Raw genomic sequence first — 20,193 nt, 5'->3', positions numbered from 1 at the left:
CACCCGTCATCCCTTCCCTCCCCCAGCCCCTGCAGACCACTCATCTTTTACCGTCTCCATAGTCTTTTCCAGAATGTTATATAGTTGGACTCACCCAGTGTAGCCTTTTCAGACTGGCTTTTCTCACTTGATAAAAATAGCCTTTTTTCTCTCTTCTATAACACGTTTCTGTTACTGTTGTACTTCCTGACTCTCCTCACAGGAAGCTCTCCCCACGTTCTGCACTTTTTTTCTTGGCCCAGTTTGGTTTTTACCTTTTCTCATGGTGCTGCCTTCTGCCTGCCTGGGATGGGGGCTCTCAGCTGAGGCTTGGGCTCCTCCATGGACCTCGGGGCAGTGGCAGACACCTGCCAGCTCGGTCCCTGCCCCCTTGGGACAGCCCCAGAGTTCTCCTGTTTGCCACCTCCCCTCGTGTCCCTCTGGCGGAAGGGTGCCCTACGGTAGACATCCGTCCTCCTCTCTGGTCACCTAGCACCTAAGCCCTCCTAAAAATAGACCTGATTTCCGCCCAGAGCAATTCTTTCCCCGTCAGTCTAGTGAGTTCTTGCACGTAGTCGGCTAACTCTCGGCTGTGCTAGCGTTTTAATTATTGTGCCGATGCCACCAGCATTTATAGCATGAACTCTGCAGGCAGAATAGAAATAGATGGAGAGGCTCGGAGAGCCGCTGGCAGCCTTTTGGAGAAATTGGGTTGTTTTTTTATTGTGGTTGTTATTGTCGGTTTTAAAGAATTTTTATGAAGGGTGGAGGGGAACAGCAGAAGGTTCTGGACATGTAAGAAGCCCAGGTTGGCACTTTTGTCCAGAATGCTTCGGGTGAGCTCCAACTTGCAGTGTCTTTCCTGCTCATCCCCCCACCTGTGCGTTTACCTGCACATGTTCAGGGGCTCAACAGGGATGCTGACATCACCCTGCAGCTGTCCCCAGACCCTCCGCACGGGACCGAGGGAGCCGGCCAGGGGCTCTAATCCCTGCCTAAAAGTCAGAGGCTATCCAGATGATGATCTCTAGCCCCGGCTGTGAACTTTCAACTGGAAACATCTGCCCAGATGCCCAAAGGCATTTCACAGTCCACGCAGGCCAAGGAGCCCTCGCCTTTTGCCTGGACCCTTCCCCTGCCGCTCAGGCTGCGACCCTCCCTCCCGGGCCCTGTCTTCCTGAGCTTCTACCGCCTGCCCCCTCTCCTCCTTCACCCTCCCGCTTCCCTCCCATCGCCTCTCAGTTCTCCTTCCCAGCTGACTCACCGGCTGCCTCTCGTCCACCCGTCCTCCCCAACCACCATTGATATCGTAGACCGACTAGGCTTCGAACCCGCCTGGTCTCTCTGTGGTTTAGAGAATACAGTCCAAGCTCTAAACCTGACCGAGGAAGCCTTCCCTAGATGATCTTTCACCTTCCACCTCCCGTCCTTCACATTCTACTCTGTGCTCCAATGACCTTGAATCCACCTCTCCAGGCACTCGGGGCCTTGCAAGACCCCTTTCTGAGCGGGGTGCATGCATTGGTTCGTTTGCTCATTAATGCATGCAGGCAGCAGACATCTGTGGAGCACCTGTGGTGTATATCAGGCCCCAAGGATGTAGTGACAGGACAGACGCACTCTCTCAAATAAGGGACTGCACGTGTGAAAACACTGCATAGAGCTACACGCACGCACAGCCATGCCACATACTTACATGTGCACATGCACACACACAAGTGAGGGCGGGTATAACTGGCAGAATTCAAATAAACTCTGGTTTGTCCCAGTGTCAACGTCCTGGTTGGGATATTGTGCTGTAGTTAGGCAAGATGTGAGCGTTAGGGGAAGCCGGCTGAAGGGTACGTAGGACCCCGCCCCCCGTACTTGTCTTTGCAACTTCCTATGAATCTATATATGTTTTTTTAAAGTCACAAAATAAAGTCAGCAGGGAGACCACGTGATAAAGGCTAAGATGGACAATAAGCCCAGGAGGAAAGGGAGAGCAGGGAAGGCCCCAGAGCTGACCCTGAAGGACGGAGGTTGGGGGGGCTGAGGGGGGCGCGTCTTAGGAGCAGAGCGCCCTGTGCCAAGGTTCTGGGTGCCAGGGCCCGGCACATTCAAGGACAGGTTGTTCAATGGGTGTCCAGAGTGAGTAGCAAGAGGCCATGATGGAGAGGCAGAAGGGGTTACATGCTAAGGGCCCCGTGTGCCCTAACGACAACTCTGGAGTTTGTCCTGAGAGGGTGGACGTTCTTGTCGCATTCCAAGCAAGAGACGATGTGCCCATTTGCATTGGTGTAAGTTCCTTTTGGTGGCACTCAAAAGTCAGGTGTCAGGAGTGGAGACAGAGACCCCGATGGAGACACCGTTGCAGTGGCCAACACAAGGGCAGTGACCATGGGGTGAAGCCAGGAACAGGCTTGCTGTTTTTAGGAGGTAGAGTTGGTGGGACTTGGTGAAGGCTTCAGAAAATGAGGGGATCTGGAATCTTATCCGGGTTTTCTGTCCTGGGTAGGCGGTTGGTGACGGCACCCATCCTGGGGTTAGAGGATCACGGGGCAGCCTCAGTTGCCGCAGGGGGTATTGGGTTGGTGTCTGGACTCACTGCGTTTCCCGCTCTTTGCGGAGCGTGGGAATGGAGGTGCCGGGATGGGGAATCCAGATGTGGGAGTTAGCAGCACACGGGTAGTGAGCCCACCTCTGGGAAATACTGATGGGGTAAGACGTGAGGACGACAGCTGCGTGGGGAGTTAATTCCCCCTGAACGCTCTGTCAAGCTTCTTGCCCCGCGTCCGTCTCCACCACCACCTGTTCAAGGAGAGCGATATTCAACAGCACTTGTTAACGACGGTAGAGCAGACTTTATTCAGGGCCGTTGCCATAGGTACGGGGACACTGCAGTGGGATTTTACAGTGGGAGAGAGGGATTGGCCTCAGCTCCAAGTGCACCGGGGGCAAGTGGGGATCTACAGCCAAGGAGCAGGGCGGGGCTCAGAGGATGGGAAATTTCTGTGACGAAACATCACGGTCGTGAGGGGGGGGACTCTGGCTGGACCGACTTAACAGGATTCTTTGCCAAAGACAAGTGGGGTGCTCAGACATCACCTGGGGACAGCAGGGGATGCAGACCCCAATGTCAAGGGTGACCAGGTATCCAGGGTGGAGGGTCCTGGTTGAACTGACTTAGCCGGGTTCTCACCAAAACGGGATTGTACAAGGAAGGGCACAGGCTGGCCTGGGAGAATCTTCAGGAGGCTGACAAAAGTTTGCTCATGCAAAGGATCTCGGTCAGACCCCAGTAGAGAAGGACTGAGTCTCATTCCCATCCGCTCCCCGGAATCCAGCAGAGCAGGATATGCTCAATTATTACGTGAGCAAACTGGGGGGTGAGTTAAACAGAAATACGTGGTTTTAACTATATGACGTTTATTCAGTGGCCGTGGCCTATTTGTCATTTTTTGATGTTTAGGAGAAAACCCCAAGCCCCCTGGAGGAGCTCCCATTGTTTTATTTCCCCTCCGTTTTGCCAGTCTTCTTTTAAAAGGACATGTATACCTCTAACGTTATATATACATCTCAAATATTTTATAACCCCTGCGTATTTTAAACTGTGCAATGCTTTAATAGAGCGTTTTATTCCATCCTGAGAAGTTAAATAGTGAAATATTAAAAACATGAAACTAAGTAAATGGAATGAAGTAATGAAAGCGAAGGTGATCTCTTTTGAGTGTTAAAATGGGTGGACCATGTGGCTGAGCAGGACTCCGCCCCTCCCCTCCTCTTCCCCCCTCCCCCCTTCCCCCTTTTGTCTCCCCGGCTCCCTGCCCCACCCGCCCCCGTGTCTCGCCCACCAGCAACTGGCGGCGCATCTGTGGAAGCACAGCGAGGCTCTGGAGGCGCTGGAGACCGGCATCCGGGGCTCCCGGCGGCTGGAGAGCTTGTGCCGAGACTTCGAGCTGCAGAAGGTGTGCTACCTGTCGCTCAACACCTTCCTCCTGCGCCCGCTGCACCGGCTTATGCACTACAAGCAGGTCCTGGAGCGGCTGTGCAAGCACCACCCGCCCAGCCACACCGACTTCAGGGACTGCCGAGGTGAGTGCTTGGGGGGCGGGGTGTCTCGGGGATACTGTGTCCCAAGAGGGGCAGATGCGCTTTTTAGGACCTGGTCAAATATTTTCTGTCCCCTTTTGGTCTTTCACGTAAAGAAGGCGGTAGTGATCACCATGGCTTCTCTTTTCCATCCCCTCTTGCATGCATTTTCTCCTTCCATCCTGCCTGGTTTAGTGCACAGAACCCTGGAGAAGCTCCACTTAGAGTCAGCCCCTTACGGGAAGCTTTCCTCTACCTCCATGGTGGAAACTCATCACCTCCCCTTGGATGGGCCACAGAAAACGGCTGGTAATAAACACTGTTCCTCATTGCTGTGGGGCGTTTTTAAGGTCACCCCAATAAGCACTTCACCTGTGTTAACTCTCAGTCTTAACAAGAAGCCTATGAGACAGTGGTGAGCTCATATTACATATGGGGGCTACTGAGACCAGAGAAGTTAAGGAACCTGCCCAGAGTCACACAGCTGGAAAGTAAAGGACATGTAGCCTAAACCCAGAACCCATGTTCTCGACCATCCTACCCTCCCTACTGGCTCATGATGATATTACTCACTGTTCCTCGCTCAGCACCTGGGCCAGGTACTCTGCCAGGTATCTTGCTTACGCTAACACCTTTAATCCTTTAACAACCCCATGAGAGAACTGTTGTTATCCCATTTTATAGATAAGAATACTGAGGCTCAGAGGGGGTGAAGGACTTGTGAGTGTCACTCAGCTGGCAAAAGAGCAGAGCTGGCATTCCAGACCATGCTTTTCCCACTGGGCCACGCGTCGTCTTTCTGAACCTGTGTCCTCTGCCTCGCGTTGCATGTGGTCTGTTACTGTCCACGCTCCCTGGCTTGGACCTGCAGCCCCTTGGGGGCCAGGCCCTGAGGCCTGTTGCTGGGCCCCCTGCACTCTGCAGCCAGTCCATGCACAGAATGCACCCTCCGCAGGTGGGTCTTGACAGATAACATGAATTCGCACACCCATTAGTATGTCAAGACCAGTGTCTCTTGCCTAAAGTATTATAAACTTAATCTTAGTTTTTAGAAAGACAACCAAAGAAAAGATGTGTCAGAGTAGTTAAGACATTGGCAGCTCACGGAAGGGCAACAGAAATGGCTCAAGGCGCGGTTTTGGCTTGCTTTAGTTGGCAGCAGTCTTTGAAACAGACCATGCTGCCCCCTGTGCCTTAGTATATTCTGTTCCTTCTGCTGGGACTCCTTGCCACCACCTCCTGGTCCTTTCCCTGGCACAGTCCTCTTTTAAGGCTTTATCTGTGCCTCACCCTCAAGGCTGGGTGACCCTGCCCCCGCCATCTACCTTGTCCTGCCGTATTGGCAGTCCCGCTTAGCTGTGCCTGGGTGAGATGACCTAGGGCCCTTCCCAGCTCCCAGGACTCAGACCTGCGTAGATCTCTTACCCGTGAGGGCGAGGGAGAGGGATATCTCTAGTTTTGCACGTGCTATTCTCAGGCCAACTTGCCTAGTTTTGCATTTTACTATTAGGCTAAACAGTCTCCATTGAGAAAAGTCTGTTCTTCACAATTAAATGGCAAAAATGTCTGTTCCCTAAGCTGAAAACGTAAGGTGGCATCATTGTAGAAAGACTGGGCAAATTGAGGAATATCTGAACGTAGATTTCCTGAACGTGAGGGATGCAGAGAACCAAGAGCTGTTCTGGAATGCGTCTGGGGCCAGGCTGCCATCCGTTTTCCTCTTAGAGCTTCTGCGCGCCCACCGCACTAAACATTCAGTGCCCGGGAATTGTTTGTTGGACTAAATCGGCTGGTCATGTCTAAAGAGAGAGCAAGCTCTGGGTTTGTCACTATGGCTGAGACAAGAAGCATTCTGTGATAAGAAGCCAGGAAGCATTTCGTTTGCATCCCCAGGGAGACAGCCAAAAACAAGGAATGCTTCCTGCCACAGTTGAGGCGCTGGGGGTGGGGGGGAGGCGGTGTTTACTGTCCTGAAGATCGAAGTTCAGTGGACAAATGTTTCTTGCTTTCCCTTGACAAACAGACCAAAATGCTCAGCTACCATGGATGTGCCCGCCACCCAAACCCGTGCTAACAGGGCACCAGCTCCTTTTCCATATTGGATGCCCGTCGGTATGGGGGAGATGTACCCACATGGGGAAATTTAGTTTGCAGCTGTTCTTTACAACCATTTTATAAACACTATAAATGTCTGCAGAAGGAAGAACCGGGGTGTGTTGGAATGTTCATTACCCAAAAGTGTTGCACTACCAGTTAGACCCTTTGCCAGAAAGATCCCTCCTTTGCCCTAGATTTTTCTATGGCTTTTCTGTGCTCTCTCCGCTCTGTTCTTTCCCGGTAACAGGGAAGGGAGGGAAATCTCTGCCCCCGGGGTCAGAATTCCAGGCACTCTCATTCCCTTGCTGCTGCCCCTTTATGCCAACAAGTGATTCTAACTGAAGGACAGCTGTACACCACCAAGCTTGAAGGGGGCATTGATATTTTCAAGATGGCTTTGGGGAAACTAAAGCAAAGCCAATCGATACATAAAGTAAATCCCTCAATTTTTATTACTGAGAATTAGCAGTGTTTTCCCTAGAAGCATGGCTTCGTTATAGTTCAGCTACAGGAGGATATTACCCTGGAGAACTGATCTTAAAGATATTGGGGGAAAAATGACCCACGTCTGCCATGAATGCTGCAGCTTTTGTGTCCGTTTCCTTCCTTAGCTGCTTTGGCAGAGATCACGGAAATGGTGGCCCAGCTTCACGGTACGATGATCAAGATGGAGAATTTCCAGAAGCTGCATGAACTCAAGAAAGATTTGATTGGCGTTGACAATCTTGTGATTCCAGGAAGGGTAAGCAGCTGTGCTCTCCGTATGCTTTGGAGGTAAAGCCAGAAAGACAACATTTAAATGACTTACATTTGAACCTTTTGAATATGGACACTCCCAAGTTAAAATATCCTCCTTCTGAAGTGGCTTCCTTTCCCCCTGGGGGACAATTGGGAAAATACCTTGAACATTACGGTGTCAATTCAAAAATTCTGTGTTAGAAGGAGATCAGTCAGTCAATCCTTCCACCTCATATGCTGCTTTCTCTCCTTACTGGTTGATCCGTTCATTTTTCCCCCACCATATTCTGAGCAGATTTGAGATTGCTCATTTTATTTTTTTAAATTTAGGTAAATAAAAATGGAAGATAAAGAAAAAAAAAATTTTTAAGAATTGGGTAAAATGGCGATAGAAAGCAGAGAAAACGCTAGTGCATGAAAGCAGGCAATAAATTCCCATGTAAGAAAAGTAAAGATGCAATTTACAGGGACTTCCCTGGTGGTCCAGTGGTTAAGGCTGTGCTTTCACTGCAGGGGGCACAGGTTCGATCCCTGGTTGGGGAACTGAGATCCCACATGCCATGTGTTGTGCCCCCCCCCCCAAAAAAAGATGCAATTTGCATAATGTAATTTGAATTTGGAATTAAAATAACATTTTAGCCAGAACATGATTCTGGGAGGGATGCAAGTTCCCTTATGCTATTAACTTTGACTTGCCCATGTGCATGACATGTAGGTCATTCACAATAAAATAGGGCCTCGCTGTCCAAACACACTGTCTCCACGCCAGTGGGCATTTTAAAAATACAGGGTAGCCTGCCTTTTTCCAATTCTCTTCCTAGGAAGCAGTCATTGACCAGGAATTAATACTAGGTAGTCGCTGTGCCTCGCCAAATCTCTCTGTGGGAATTTTTTCCACTAGTCCCCTACCTTGAACCTCATCCAGGTTCAGAAGGGAATTTTAGCCTCTTTGATCTGCCTTAATGTGCAGACACGTATCCCGTGGGTCAGGGACTTCTAGTTTTATCTGACAGGTAGCCTCCCTGGAAGCTTTAAATCTGTGTAACTCAGAGAAGAAAAGGGAACATCCCTCATCTTTTGGGTATTTGGGTCTTTCTGTTGGGAATCCTAATTACAAAGCTGACCAGAATACCAGTTATAAAATGTTGTCAGAAGAGTTATGTGGTAAATGCTGGGTGGAAATTAAAGCTGGGATTTACTTCAGCTCTGCTGGTGAGAAAATTCTGCCGGTACTCAGTACACAACAATCACGTTTACCCATCCATGCAGAAGCCTTTAAAGCCCTGTGGAATCAATGTAATTTTCTCTTAACTTTGGATGTTATGAAACATTTAGCATATCAAGCTACATGGCAAACAGAGCATTTGTAAGGAACTCATTTTGAGGAATAGTTTCCAGGGTGCTATGAAAAGAGCAGTGGATTGGAGTAGGTGGCCCGGGTTCAATTTCTGGCTCCACCAGAATTGGGATGGCTCACTTACTGGAACGTTCCTTCCCTTCTGTAACACGGGGGTCATACCTTCTCCATCGTAGGTGATACGGATCAAATGAGATTGAATGTGCAAAACCAACACAATAAATACGAATTATCTTCCTCTTTCCCCACCTACACTTACCTGAAGAGACTAAGTTTATGCTTATTATAATGTCATTGAGTACCCAGCACAGCATTATAGAAGGCACCAGAAGCTTTTCATCAGATACGGGCGCTCTCACCCACCAACTGACCAGGTGATCTGGGCAAGTTCCTTACTCATTTTGCTCCTCAGTTTCCTTATCTGAAAACTGGGGATGAATCTACAGGCTTACATATGCAGCTAATATAAGCACACAGCACATGTCAGGCTCACACCACGTGCTAAATAAAAGAAGGTCTTTATTATTGAGGACGCTGAGGGGTGCTGGTTCCACACTGCAGACCCGCCTTAGCTGCATATTATGTTCATCTGCCTGCTTCTCGGCCACTCACTGTTTCAAAGTCAGCCCTGACTGACATGGGAAGGAGGGATCTAAGAGCCTCAGAGGGGCAAGTTCTAAGATGGGCTCTTCCACACACGGAGGCTAATTGATTCTCTTTCTTTTTTTTTTTTAAGTCTTTATTGAATTTGTTACAATATTACTTCTGTTTTATGTTTTTGGTTTTTTTGGCCATGAAGCATGTGGGATCTTAGCTCCCCGACCAGGGATCGAACCCACACCCCCTGCATTGGAAGGAAAAGTGTTAACCACTGGACCACCAGGGAAGTACCCTGGTTTTTTGTTTGGTTTTGTTTTCTTTTTAATTTTAAATTATCGAATAACCTGTTGAGTGGAAAGAAGGCTCTGACAGATTTATCTACTGGTGGAATTTGAAAAATTGAGATTTAAAGGTGAGCGGCTAATGTTCCAGCTCCCTGCGGTCTAATTCCTCACCCAGCTTTCGGGCATAATCCTGCTGCCCTCCCGCTAGGGTCAGGCTGAGATGAGGTCATGTCCTGGAAGGCAGGATTCCCACCCCGCAACCCCCGCCCCCACCCCCCAGCACACTCTGGCCTGAGCCAGGCCCCCAGGGTGTGTTTTCTGCCCCTAAGAGTTCTGTGCCTGAGAGTTCTTCCAGGAGGATAGTGGAGGTTCATTTGGATAAAACTCAGAGGCCTGGATATTGTGGATTTCATTCCAGTAGGAAGCAGCTTGAGCTTAAGGATATTAGGAGCCTTTTCTTTTTCTCCTATTCCATGGTTTTCTTTAAAAATTAAAAAACAGTTCTGGGCAAGAGGCATTTTCCATCTCCAGCCCTGAGACGGTGATCTGAGTCCATAGCCCTTCTGCAGAAGCTCCATCTTCCCCTTCCCACATCCCTAAGATTCGTTAAGAAAACGCACATATAACAACATCGGATATGCGAGCCGGGAACAGGAGTAGACAGCACAGTGGGGTCACCACTCCTCATTCTCTGATCCCCTTCAGTGATGAGAGCATTCCCCAAACACCGTTTCTTCATACGGTACCGTTGCTGTCTGATAGCATCCATCCCATGGACCAGCAAGTATTTGTTATGTGTCACTTCGTTGATCTCCAAAATATGTCAGTTAAATCACCAGCAGATGTTGTCTTCGATTGACATTTCATAAAGGACCAAAGCAAGAGTCAGGCTGTGCAGTCTATAGAATGCAAATGAACTGGTTGAGTCCCTGTTCTTGGCTCGTTGGCTACTGAGGTCACAGGAAAACTAGGTAACAAACGGCCCCAATACTTAGTGACTGAAGACAACCTTTTAGTATTTGTCACGGTTTTGTGAGTTGGGAAGGGGGCAGGACTCAGCTAGGTGATTCTTCTTTCTCTAGGGCATTGACAGAGGTCCCAGATGGGCTGACCTGGAGGGGCCAAGACTTACACTTGGCAGACGGCTGGAGGCTGGGCTCAGCTGGGACCGTGCACCTGAGAGCCCACGAGGGGCCTCCCCAGCGTGGGTTCAGGGTGGTCTCACTGCTTAATGTGCAGTTTAGGGTTCCCAGAGCAAGTGTTCCCAGGGACAAAGCAGAGGCTATGTGTAGTTTTATGACCTGGTCTCAGAGGTCACACAGCATCACTTCCATACTCTATTTGTCAAATTGGTCACCAGTCTACCCACATCTAAGGGAAGGGGACAGAGACCAGCCTCTGTGGGAAGAATGTCAACGAACTTGCAGCTGTGTTTTAAAAGCAGCTCTGTGGACACATAGTTTGGCGGTTCCTTAATAAGTGAACCATAGAATTTCCTCATGACCCAGCAATTCCACTCCTGGCTCTATACCCAGAAGAACTGAAAATAGGTGTTCAAACAAAAACTTGAACATGCATGTCCACAGCAGCACTGTTCAGAGTAGCCAGAAGGGGAAGCAACTCAAATACCCATCAACAGCCTAAGTGGGTAAACAAAGTGTGCCCCATCCCTGCAGTGGAATATTCAGCCCCAGAGAGGAACGAATTTCTGACACGTGCCACAGCATGGACGAACCTTGAAAACATTGTGCTAAGTGAAATAGGCCAGACACAAAAAGCTACATATTACTGTTGGACTTATATGAAATAGACAAATCCATAGAGACAGAAAACAGATTGGTGGTTGCCAGGTGCTGGGGAGGCGGAAACGGGGAGTGAGAAATGGGGACTGACTGCTTAATGGTTTGGGTGGTGGAAAGTTCTGGACCTAGATGGTATTGATGGATGCACTAAAGGTCATGCAGGGTAAGTTTTATGTGTATTTTACCAGTTTTGTAAATGATAGTTTTGTGGAGGGTTTCTGAAGTGCCCCTGAATCGTCTGTGCCCTCAGAAGTTTATAGTCGGGAGGGAGAGTTCCTTTCTGGCTCTTTCATCCTAGAACAGTTACTAGTTTTTGAGAACCAGATTTTAAGTCGTGGAGAAGATTCCTCTATGCACAGTTCTCTCCTATGGCGTATCTGTCTTCCTGGTCCCCGGCTGCCACTTTGTATCCATCCAGGGGCCTTGTCCCCTGCTCGCAGCCGGAAGCCCTGAGGGCCTGGGGGTTCAGTGTAGAGTTATAGGTCCGGGTGTGAACCAGTGCACCGCACGGGCCAGCGGAGCTCCGACCGCCAGCTGCTTCTCTGGTGGAGGAGCCAAAGCTAGCCCCTGCCTTGCAGGTTGCTCAGAAGGAAAGGAGCTTAGAGGCGGCACAGCACGGCGTTCAGTAAATAGGAGCTATGCCGGGTACGGTTTTTAGCGTGAAAGGGACCACGATGGGCGGAAGCATCTCACATCGCGTTGAGTCTGCGCTGATGCGGCTTTGCAGGCTCCGAACCAGCTCGTGGGTGTGTTTTCTCTGCAGGAATTCATCCGCCTGGGCAGCCTCAGCAAGCTCTCCGGGAAGGGGCTCCAGCAGCGCATGTTCTTCCTGGTAAGTGGTGAGAGCTGTTTGTTCAAGGTGATCGGTGACTTGTGAGCCCGTGGAACCAGCAAGGGTCACGGCGCTGGGCCTCGGCCACCCCAGAGGGGGTACCTGGGAGACAGGAGGAGCAGCCAGAGCTGCTCAGACTGGAGGTGTTGAGATCCACGAATTGTCCTGTCGGACTCTGAAAACGTAGTTTCCGTACTTGTTGGTTTCAAACGGAGCCCATTCGTCTCAGCCGCGCTTGTCCTTGTTCTTCTAGTTCAACGACGTCTTGCTCTACACGAGCAGGGGGCTGACGGCCTCGAATCAGTTTAAAGTTCACGGGCAGCTCCCGCTCTACGGCATGACCGTGAGTATGCGCCGTGGGCACGGGATGGGGACCTCTGCCTCTGGGCTGCCCGCGGGGTGCAGGAGCCAGTGACGGGGGAGGGGCTTGATAAGGAAGTGAGAGCATCACAGGCGCTGTGAAAAACCTGGGCCTTGTTAGGGCTCCCCTAGAGGGGCCCCGGGACCTCACTCCCTGTCCTGCACCTGGGATGCACGGCTATGTTCCTTCCGGCATCAAGCGCAGAGGCAAGCTGCTGTGCCTACGTGGTGTGAACTTGCCTTTCACTGCCCGGTGCCTGGCCCCGGGGCCCTGAGAGGCCATCCTCACCGTCCACGTGGAGTGAAGACCAGGAAGCAGCCTTTCTCCTGAGATGTCCAGTGGACGGGTGTCTATATTCTGTGATCCTTGGTGGACAGAGGCAGACAGGGCGCCAGTGTGCACCAATGTGGCATATCCCCACACTCTCCTCAGTGGGCGGGTAGAGGGAGGTTTATGGCTCTGACGAAAAAGGATAATGCATTTTGACCTTGCTTTCACCCTCCCGATGGGGACTTTTTTGGACTTGGTTCCGCCGAGCTATAGTCAGTTCGGTGAACGTTTGAAAATGCACTGAGTATCCCAACCCGTGCTCGGCAGTAACTTATGAACACTCGCCCCACAGATGGAGGAAAGTGAGGACGAGTGGGGCGTGCCCCACTGCCTCACCCTGCGGGGCCAGCGCCAGTCCATCGTCGTGGCTGCCAGGTAACGCGGGAAGCCTGACCTTTGACCTCGGTACCCCTTCTTCCCACCGTGGCCTGGAAATACCTGACGTCCATCTGTCCTCCTCCAGTTCTCGGTCCGAGATGGAAAAGTGGGTGGAGGACATACAGATGGCCATTGACTTGGCCGAGAAAAGCAGCGGCCCCGCCCCCGAGTTCCTGGCCAGCAGCCCTCCTGACAGCAGTAAGTGTTGCACTGAAAATTGCCTTACCGATGCGCCCCATAGCCACCGTCTACGTTTGTGTTTTAAGCTAAAAATCAAGGAACTTTTTATAAAAGTTAAAAAAAACAAAACCCCTTAAAAGAGAATGAGCGAGTGGAGAAATCCCATCTTTTCTGGGCCAGCACTGCCGCTTGTCAGCCTCTGGGGGGCGAGGGGCGGGGAGAAAACTGTTAGAGGCTCCCTGGCAGAGGGATTGGTGGGACGCCCCTGGCCAAGCCCTCGCTGCCAGTGTGACTTCCTGCTCGGTGGGTGCCCGGGACCCCCAGCCTTCCCATCCCATTCGGCTCCTGGGCGGGGTTGGGACAGGGGCCCTCCTGGCGAGCAGAGAGGAAAGCGCCGCCTCTTGCTGCCCCCGCAGAGTCCCCGGAGGAGGCAGCGGGCGACCAGGAGTCGGAGGACGACCTCAGCGCCTCGCGCACCTCGTTGGAGCGCCAGGCCCCGCACCGCGGCAACACCATGGTGCACGTGTGCTGGCACCGCAACACCAGCGTCTCCATGGTGGACTTCAGCGTGGCCGTGGAGGTAGGGCAGGCGGCGGGGGCTCAGGCCACGGGCACCGGCCTTCTGAGCATGCGCGCTCTGTGGGCCGGCAGGTGCACCGGCCTTGGCGTCTGTCCGTTCCCAGGCCGCCTGTGCAAGTGATGGTTTTCTTTTGTTCTCTGGACCGTGCCCTCTCCTCTCGCGGAGTTAGCCACAGGGCGGGGACTGTGCGTGCCTTTATTCGTGTGTCCGCGCCGAGAGGTCCGGATGGGCCGCGCAGGCGCCGTTCTTGCTGTGCCCTGGAGCAGCCCCCGGAATCGGGTGCGGGGAGGCGGTATGGTTGGAAAGCTGCTGCCAGCCAGGGCCACAGCGGGTAGGTGTATTTCATGGAAGAACCTGCAAGAAGCCGGCTCTCGGAGCGTCCCGAAGATCTGGCTTTGGGGATGGGGGCTCTCCCCGTATTGCGACCGTGAACCTTCTAGAACTCTCCAAACCTTATTCCCTAAGCGTCCTCCAGTCCAGGTCCGTAATCCCTAACCTTTCAGATAATGCGAAGCCCAGAAAGCTCTAAAACCGTGACGTTCTCTTCATACCCCACTGACAGCAGAACCTGACCTGACCGGTCAGGAGGCTGTTCATCGGTTTTGCGAGCGCGTCCTGTTTTATACTACAGCGTCGCTGTGTTTGATTCTGGGCTACAACCCCAGACCCCACTGCCTGGGGTGTCATAGAGGACAGGCACTGGATTATCTTTCTAAAATCTGACAAATTCTGAATTCCTAAGTGTGCCTGGCCCGAAAATGTCACCTAGGAGATTGTGAGCCACGAACAGCGGTGCGTTTGCTTTCGGAACCAACAGTGTGTTGGCTCAAATGAGCCGAACATTTCTTGATGGGTAGTCCATAGGGGTTCTCTGAGATTGTTTTCTGGAACTGAGCTTCACAGTTCCACGGAACTGCGTTTGTCGAGTTTCCCTGCTACAGCTAATGTTCTAAAACCCATGCTTCCCCGTCAAGACATCCTTATCCTCGGGGCTGTCCCAGCACGTGGAGCTCCCCGACTGTGCGTGGCCTTCCGTCTCCTGCATCCGCCCCACGGCGGGGGAGGGGGCTTTCTCTTCCCGAGGGGCTCACTGTATTCATCCTTCCCATCACATTTCCACTGCACCTGTTGGCGAAGCTTGCCAACCGGAGATTTCTTCCAGGGGACAGGGATCTTTCCAGCAAGGAGGGGGCAGTGGCCATCTGGAGGCAAAAAATACCTGATGACATCTCTCTGTCCAGGCGAGGCCTGGGGAAGGGTGGGGCCGTGCGGGAGAAGTCCTCTTTGCTTCGCTTTATACTCACCTTTGCGATGTGTAGTCAGGGCTGTGGAGGTGTGGGAACTTGGTAGGCATGAACCTTCCTCCTTAACCCCTGGAGGCAGGCAGGCCATTCAAGAATGCGGCCCAGACACAGCTCCTCGAGCCCAGCTTTTCAGGGTGACAGCCTGCACTGGTGCTGTGTGTGCGCACACGCGCGCGTGTCAGCACACCGAGTGGTCAGCACACCAAGTGGTCAGCACGCTGCAGCCTCAGACCAAACCCTGCCTGCCCCCTGCTTGGTTACAGCCCGTCAGCGAAGAACAGGGTTTTCCGTTTTTGAGTGGTTACTACAACTGTCTTTGATTTTGCCCCTTGGCCCAAAAAGCCTAAAATGGTATTTGGCCCTTTGAGGAAAGGTTTGCTGAACGTTGTAGCCCACGCGAGCGAGCCCTGAGCCAGTGTGGTTTTAAGGTGGCAGTGACGCAGCTTGGATGCTCGTGGAACTGGCGCGTCTGTCACTCTGTAAATGTCCCTGCCTTGCCCGATCCCCCTTCCCCAAGGCGTGTGGCTTCAGTCTGGTGTCCGTGATGGGCTCCTGTGGGTGCCACATGCCCCTGGATGACCGGAGTTGGGGGAAGGGGGACGAGGGAGTGGCTCCTTCCTTCTTGACGTGCTGCTTCCTTACCGTCCCCAGCACCAGATTCTCTCTTCTAGGGCTCGTGCAGGTAGAAGTGAGTGAGGGGGGTGTTTGTTTGGGGGCAGCGTGAAATTTAGCTGGCCTCCGTAGAAAGTCTGGGGGCACCGTCGACGTCGGGGTGCTGATGCTAGGACGGCCAGTGTGAAGCCTCGCGTAGGCCATAGGGCCAGCTGAGGATTCAGAAGTGAAACCATCAAAGTTGTGTTGTAGGACTGGAGTTGGGAGGCGGTGGGGGCTGGGGAGAGAGGAGGGTGTCACTCAGCCGTCTGCACACAGGTGAGGACCAGGGGGATGGGGGGAACGTAACTAGGGGTGGGGACCCTCATTTCCTGTGGCTGCCGCAACACATCTGAAGCCGCTTAACAACAGAAATGTGTCCTCTCACAGTGCTGGAGGCCGTAAGTCCACGATCAAGGTGTCAGCGGGGTCGGCTCCTTCTGGAGGTCCTGGTCCAGGTCTCTCTCCTGGCTTCTGGTGGTTGCCAGCCACCCTCGGTGTTCTCTTGGCTTGTGGACACATCACTCCAGTCTCCGCCTCTGTCTCACTTGGGGGGGGGGGGGTCTCCCTGTGTATCTGTTTAAAAGTCCTCTTCCTATGAGGACACCAGGCATTGGAGTTAGGACCCACGGTACTCCAGTAGGACCTTATCTTGATTGTATCTGCAACGACCCTATTACAGTCATCTTCACAGGTACTGGGCCTTTGGGCATGAATATCTTCTGGGGGGACACGAATCAATCCACAACAGGGATGGAGCAGTTGGGAGCCAAGAAGAGGGAAGAGCAGAGAGGCCTTCCTCCCGTCTGGGAAAGGCAGGGAACGGGCCTCAGCCGGTGCCAGATTGGGAATGTCGACCTCTCCCGTAAAGGCAGCACACAGACTGGTCCGGGTTGGAGACAGACCCGAAGGTCATTTGCGTAGACAAAAGGCTCAGGCTCTTGAGAGCAGCTTAGGGGCCACGTGACCTGAGTAGGAGACTTGACGTGTGTATGGGAGCGAAGCCAAGGGAGCGAGGGTTTTGGTGGGGTTGGCAACTTTGGAGGGCATGGGGGCAACGGGGAGCAAGGGGAGACCCGTAGATACAATTACTAAGAAGCATCTCATCTGCTAAGCTGGCAAAGCTAGAAGGACTTACTCAGAACGAATACCCTGGCATGTTCCAGGAGGATTCAAGGCTGCTGGCAGAAGGTAAGAGTGTTCTCATGACCCTGCCTTGGGAAGAACACTGGCCTGGAACCTGGTTCATCAGTGAAGTGTGTAAACCACACTGTGGGCTGGACTGGCTGTCGTTCCAAAGGTAAACGCATCTAAGAGAAAGGTTTTTTGGGGGCTCTGTCTGGAGGAATTTGATTTCAGTATAAAAATAAGGAAAGGAAAATGCGCTACTCTCCTTCCTCCAGAGTGAGACTTGTATGTAATCATAGTGCTATTGCACAAGCATCAAATCCCCACTCTGGTTGGTTGCCACCATCACCTGCTGGAACCCACAGTTCGCCTTTTCTTGTGCCTTTCGCCAGTGGGTAAGTGGCAGCCAGGAGTGATGGCCACAGGGACAGCTCTGCTTCCTGTGTTCTCTCGGCCTAACACGCCGTCTCCCCCATCAGACTGCAAGCGACTCGCAGCCAGAGCCCTTTAAACTCTTCTCACAGGCGCCTTACTTAAGAATGTCTCTTGGATTAAACACAGGTTACTGGAAAAGCCCCAGAGAGATGGAACGAGGTAGACGCAGGTGTGCGTATATGTATATTTTATTGTGGTGCGTTTGCCCGTTTCACCCCTTTGAAGTGAACGATTTAGTGGCAGTGATTATATTCACCATATATCCATTTCTCTCTTCGTCAAGGCTTCCTGGCAATGAGCTGCTGTCTTGTCAGGGACACAGATGAGGCTTCTTAGGGTCCTCTGAGAGGTGACACAGGGGCTTTGGAGAGAAGGCAAGGATGCACAGGCTCTGATCTTGGCGGCCCCCCTTGCCTGCCTGTGATTTCACGGTGATGCTCTGTGCTGGCAGCTCCTGCGGGCCTCAGGAGACCATGGAGCTCCAGAGTTAAACCAGGACGCCCGGAACGCCTGTTCCCACCAGCGCAGGATGGGGCCTGGAGGCTCCGCGCTGAAATGCAGCGTTGCAGCCAGGGCCACCAGGTGGCAGTCAGGAGCTGCTGGCTGGCGCTGGGCTCCTGCCGGCTTAGAGTTGAGGGTGAGGGATCCTTTCCCACGGATGCCCTAACAAGCACCACCCGCTGGGCAGCTCTGTCTCACCATCCCGGAGGTCACAGGTCCAGAAATCAACGTCCCTCTAAACCCGTGCGGGAGGCGGCCGCTGTGCCTCTGCCGGCTGCTGTGGGTTGCTGACCAGCCCTGGTGTTCTTGGGCTTGTAGACGCATCACTCGCGCCTGCCTGTGGTCACAGGGGCTGCCCCGTGTCTGTCTGTCAGCCGTAGTGGATACGGGCCTCTACTCCAGGACGATCTCCTTAATTCTACCTCCGATGACCCTATTTCCAAATAAGGTCACATTCTGCGATACAGGGGGGGAGGGGGTTAGGATTTCAAGATACATTTGGGGGACAGAATTCAGCCCATACCAGGTGACAGGAAAATTAACCCAGGCTCACGCAGTCCCCCTCCCAGAGCGAAAGGCCGTTTTCTTAAGTCACCCCCAGGAAGCCTGCTCACAGAAGCACGGCCCTGCCGGCGGGCCCCACCGGGCTGTGACACTGAGTTGGCCTTTCCACCGGGCTCCTTACAGGCTGACTTGTCTTGTAGAATCAGCTGTCTGGGAACCTGCTGAGGAAATTCAAAAACAGCAACGGGTGGCAGAAGCTGTGGGTAGTCTTCACCAACTTCTGCCTCTTCTTCTACAAGTCGCACCAGGTATGTGCCCGGGGGGGGCGGCTGGGGAGGGGCCTGAAGGACCCTCCCTCCTCGGGGAGCAGGCAGCTTTCCTCTGGAAGGGTGAACAGCTTGACCCCTGAGCCACCCAGGTGTCGGAGGGGGGCCCACAGCAGGCTGGGCAAGGCCACGGCCCTCAGAGACCCCACAGCTCTAAGCGAAGGCTGCTGTTATCCACTTGCCCAAGGGCTGCGCGTCTGCTGGTTGGATGAGGGGAGGGGGGCGCGGGTGATGTCACCAGTGGCCGACGCATCCGGGCCTGGACCTCAGTCCAGACCAGCTGCTGCGGGCAGGTGCCACACCTGTGACTGCTCCCACCTTCTGTGCCCCCTTCCAGGACAGTCACCCCCTCGCCAGCCTGCCTCTGCTTGGGTACTCGCTCACCATTCCCTCAGAGTCTGAAGACCTCCACAAGGACTACGTGTTCAAGCTGCATTTCAAGTCCCACGTGTACTACTTCAGGGCTGAAAGCGAATACACGTTTGAAAGGTAAGTCCCCCTCCACAGGGCACCTGCAGAGAAAGGACACCCTTCCGAGCAGCGGGCTTTCTCCCAAGTGCATAAGGCCCTGTAGCGGCAGCTACCTGCTGCCTGGGCATTGACTCCCTTCCAGAAGGGCCTTCTTGTTCTCACCCTGCTACTTGCTAAAAATGAAAGCACTTCATAAGACCTGGGCTCTGTGTGCCCAATGCGAGTACACGTCTGTTTTCACAGGAGCAAGTGGAGCCATGACTTTCCCTGGGACACATCAGCCCAAAACCTGTACGCTAGTTCACACCATTCCATCTCTAACTTGTGTTTTTCCAGTCGATGGCAACAGTAGTTGCTTTGTCCCGTGGCCAAAAGGCTAAGTAAGCTTCAAGTCAAAAGACCACGTAAGGAAGGAAAAAAAAATCCTAGTGCCTCTTAGAGTTAGTTACCTTACCAATGAGACTGGCTCCGTGGTGTGAAGACCCAGGGCAGTGGTCTTCCTTTAGCCAAGAAGTGAAGGAGCCAGGCTCTCCCCGTGGCCACCTTCAAGTACAAATCCTGGGCCTCGCATCCTGGGGTAGGTTCTGAAAGCAGTGTCACTGCCGAATCACCACCTGGGCGAGGGGTGGTCCTTGGGCACCAAACCAGACAGGGCAGCTGCTGCCCCCCCGCTGAGGGAGAAACTCTTCTGAAAACCCACGAGGGTTTCCGATCAGTGGGCCAGTCATCTGTGCACAAACTCACGTAAAGTTAGTTCACGGGAAACAGCACAGTGGTTTAAGACCAGGGTCGAAGCCGCCGTTGACACCCACCCCAGAGCAGCGGGGCCCTAAGCTACACTGGTTGAAAAGGGAGCCCACGGGGTAGCACTCCTCAAATTTGATCCTGGACTGGAAAACTGAGATGCCGTCACTGCTGTGGCAGGGAGCATGTAGCCCTGGGATTAGGGATTTCTAAAGCCGTCTAAGCTCCACCAAGGCGGGAAGCTGGGCCACCCCAGGTCTCCTCCCCCGGGCACTCCTGACGTGGTACACCAGAGGACGCTTTGTTGTTGCAGGCGGGGGACGCTCAGCGGCAGCCTGGGCCCCTCTGCCCGCTGCTTCTAGACCACAAACAGCCCCGTGTCTAGGATAGGCCGCACCCCACTGTCCTGAGAAGGACTGGCAGTGTGCGCTGCAGCCCCACGTCAGGCGCCTCTGCAGAATGAGCATGCCCCGGCCAGTGGTCCTCAGGAGTACCTGGAGGAGGCCTTAACCCCGCTTTCCTTTACCTGGAAGCTAGGAG

The 20,193-nt window shown here is 53.0% G+C and overlaps 1 protein-coding gene and 1 long non-coding RNA gene across 5 annotated transcripts in view; one reads left to right on the top strand and one right to left on the bottom strand.

The window, feature by feature from the left end:
• The window catches only part of FARP1 (FERM, ARH/RhoGEF and pleckstrin domain protein 1), a 289,858-nt gene that overhangs the window by 269,092 nt on the left and 573 nt on the right, over positions 1–20,193 (top strand). For 2 of the 4 annotated variants that reach the window (XR_007473131.1, XR_007473132.1), the window contains exons 18-25: positions 3,816–4,053; positions 6,759–6,889; positions 11,692–11,760; positions 12,014–12,103; positions 12,744–12,826; positions 12,915–13,027; positions 13,426–13,589; positions 18,313–18,927. Coding sequence is in view for 1 of the 4 variants with exons in the window: in XM_004273640.3 (XP_004273688.1) it covers positions 3,816–4,053; positions 6,759–6,889; positions 11,692–11,760; positions 12,014–12,103; positions 12,744–12,826; positions 12,915–13,027; positions 13,426–13,589; positions 18,313–18,420; positions 18,776–18,927 (1,148 nt within the window). In the remaining 3 variants the exon portion in view is untranslated. Of the gene's footprint in view, positions 1–3,815; positions 4,054–6,758; positions 6,890–11,691; positions 11,761–12,013; positions 12,104–12,743; positions 12,827–12,914; positions 13,028–13,425; positions 15,660–15,694; positions 15,814–18,312; positions 18,928–20,193 lie in introns of those variants that run through there. The other 2 variants (XM_004273640.3, XR_007473133.1) reach the window with 2 other exon arrangements.
• Positions 9,153–20,173, bottom strand: LOC105748175 (uncharacterized). Its single transcript, XR_004485260.2, has 2 exons — positions 19,364–20,173; positions 9,153–18,902 (listed from the first exon to the last, which is right to left on the bottom strand). It is a non-coding gene; the product is annotated as an uncharacterized LOC105748175 (long non-coding RNA).

Source organism: Orcinus orca, chromosome 18 (assembly GCF_937001465.1).
Source record: "Orcinus orca chromosome 18, mOrcOrc1.1, whole genome shotgun sequence".
NCBI lineage: Eukaryota > Metazoa > Chordata > Mammalia > Artiodactyla > Delphinidae > Orcinus > Orcinus orca.
Note: the sequence above shows the minus strand (reverse complement) of the source record. Positions and strands in the feature narration are given on the sequence as shown.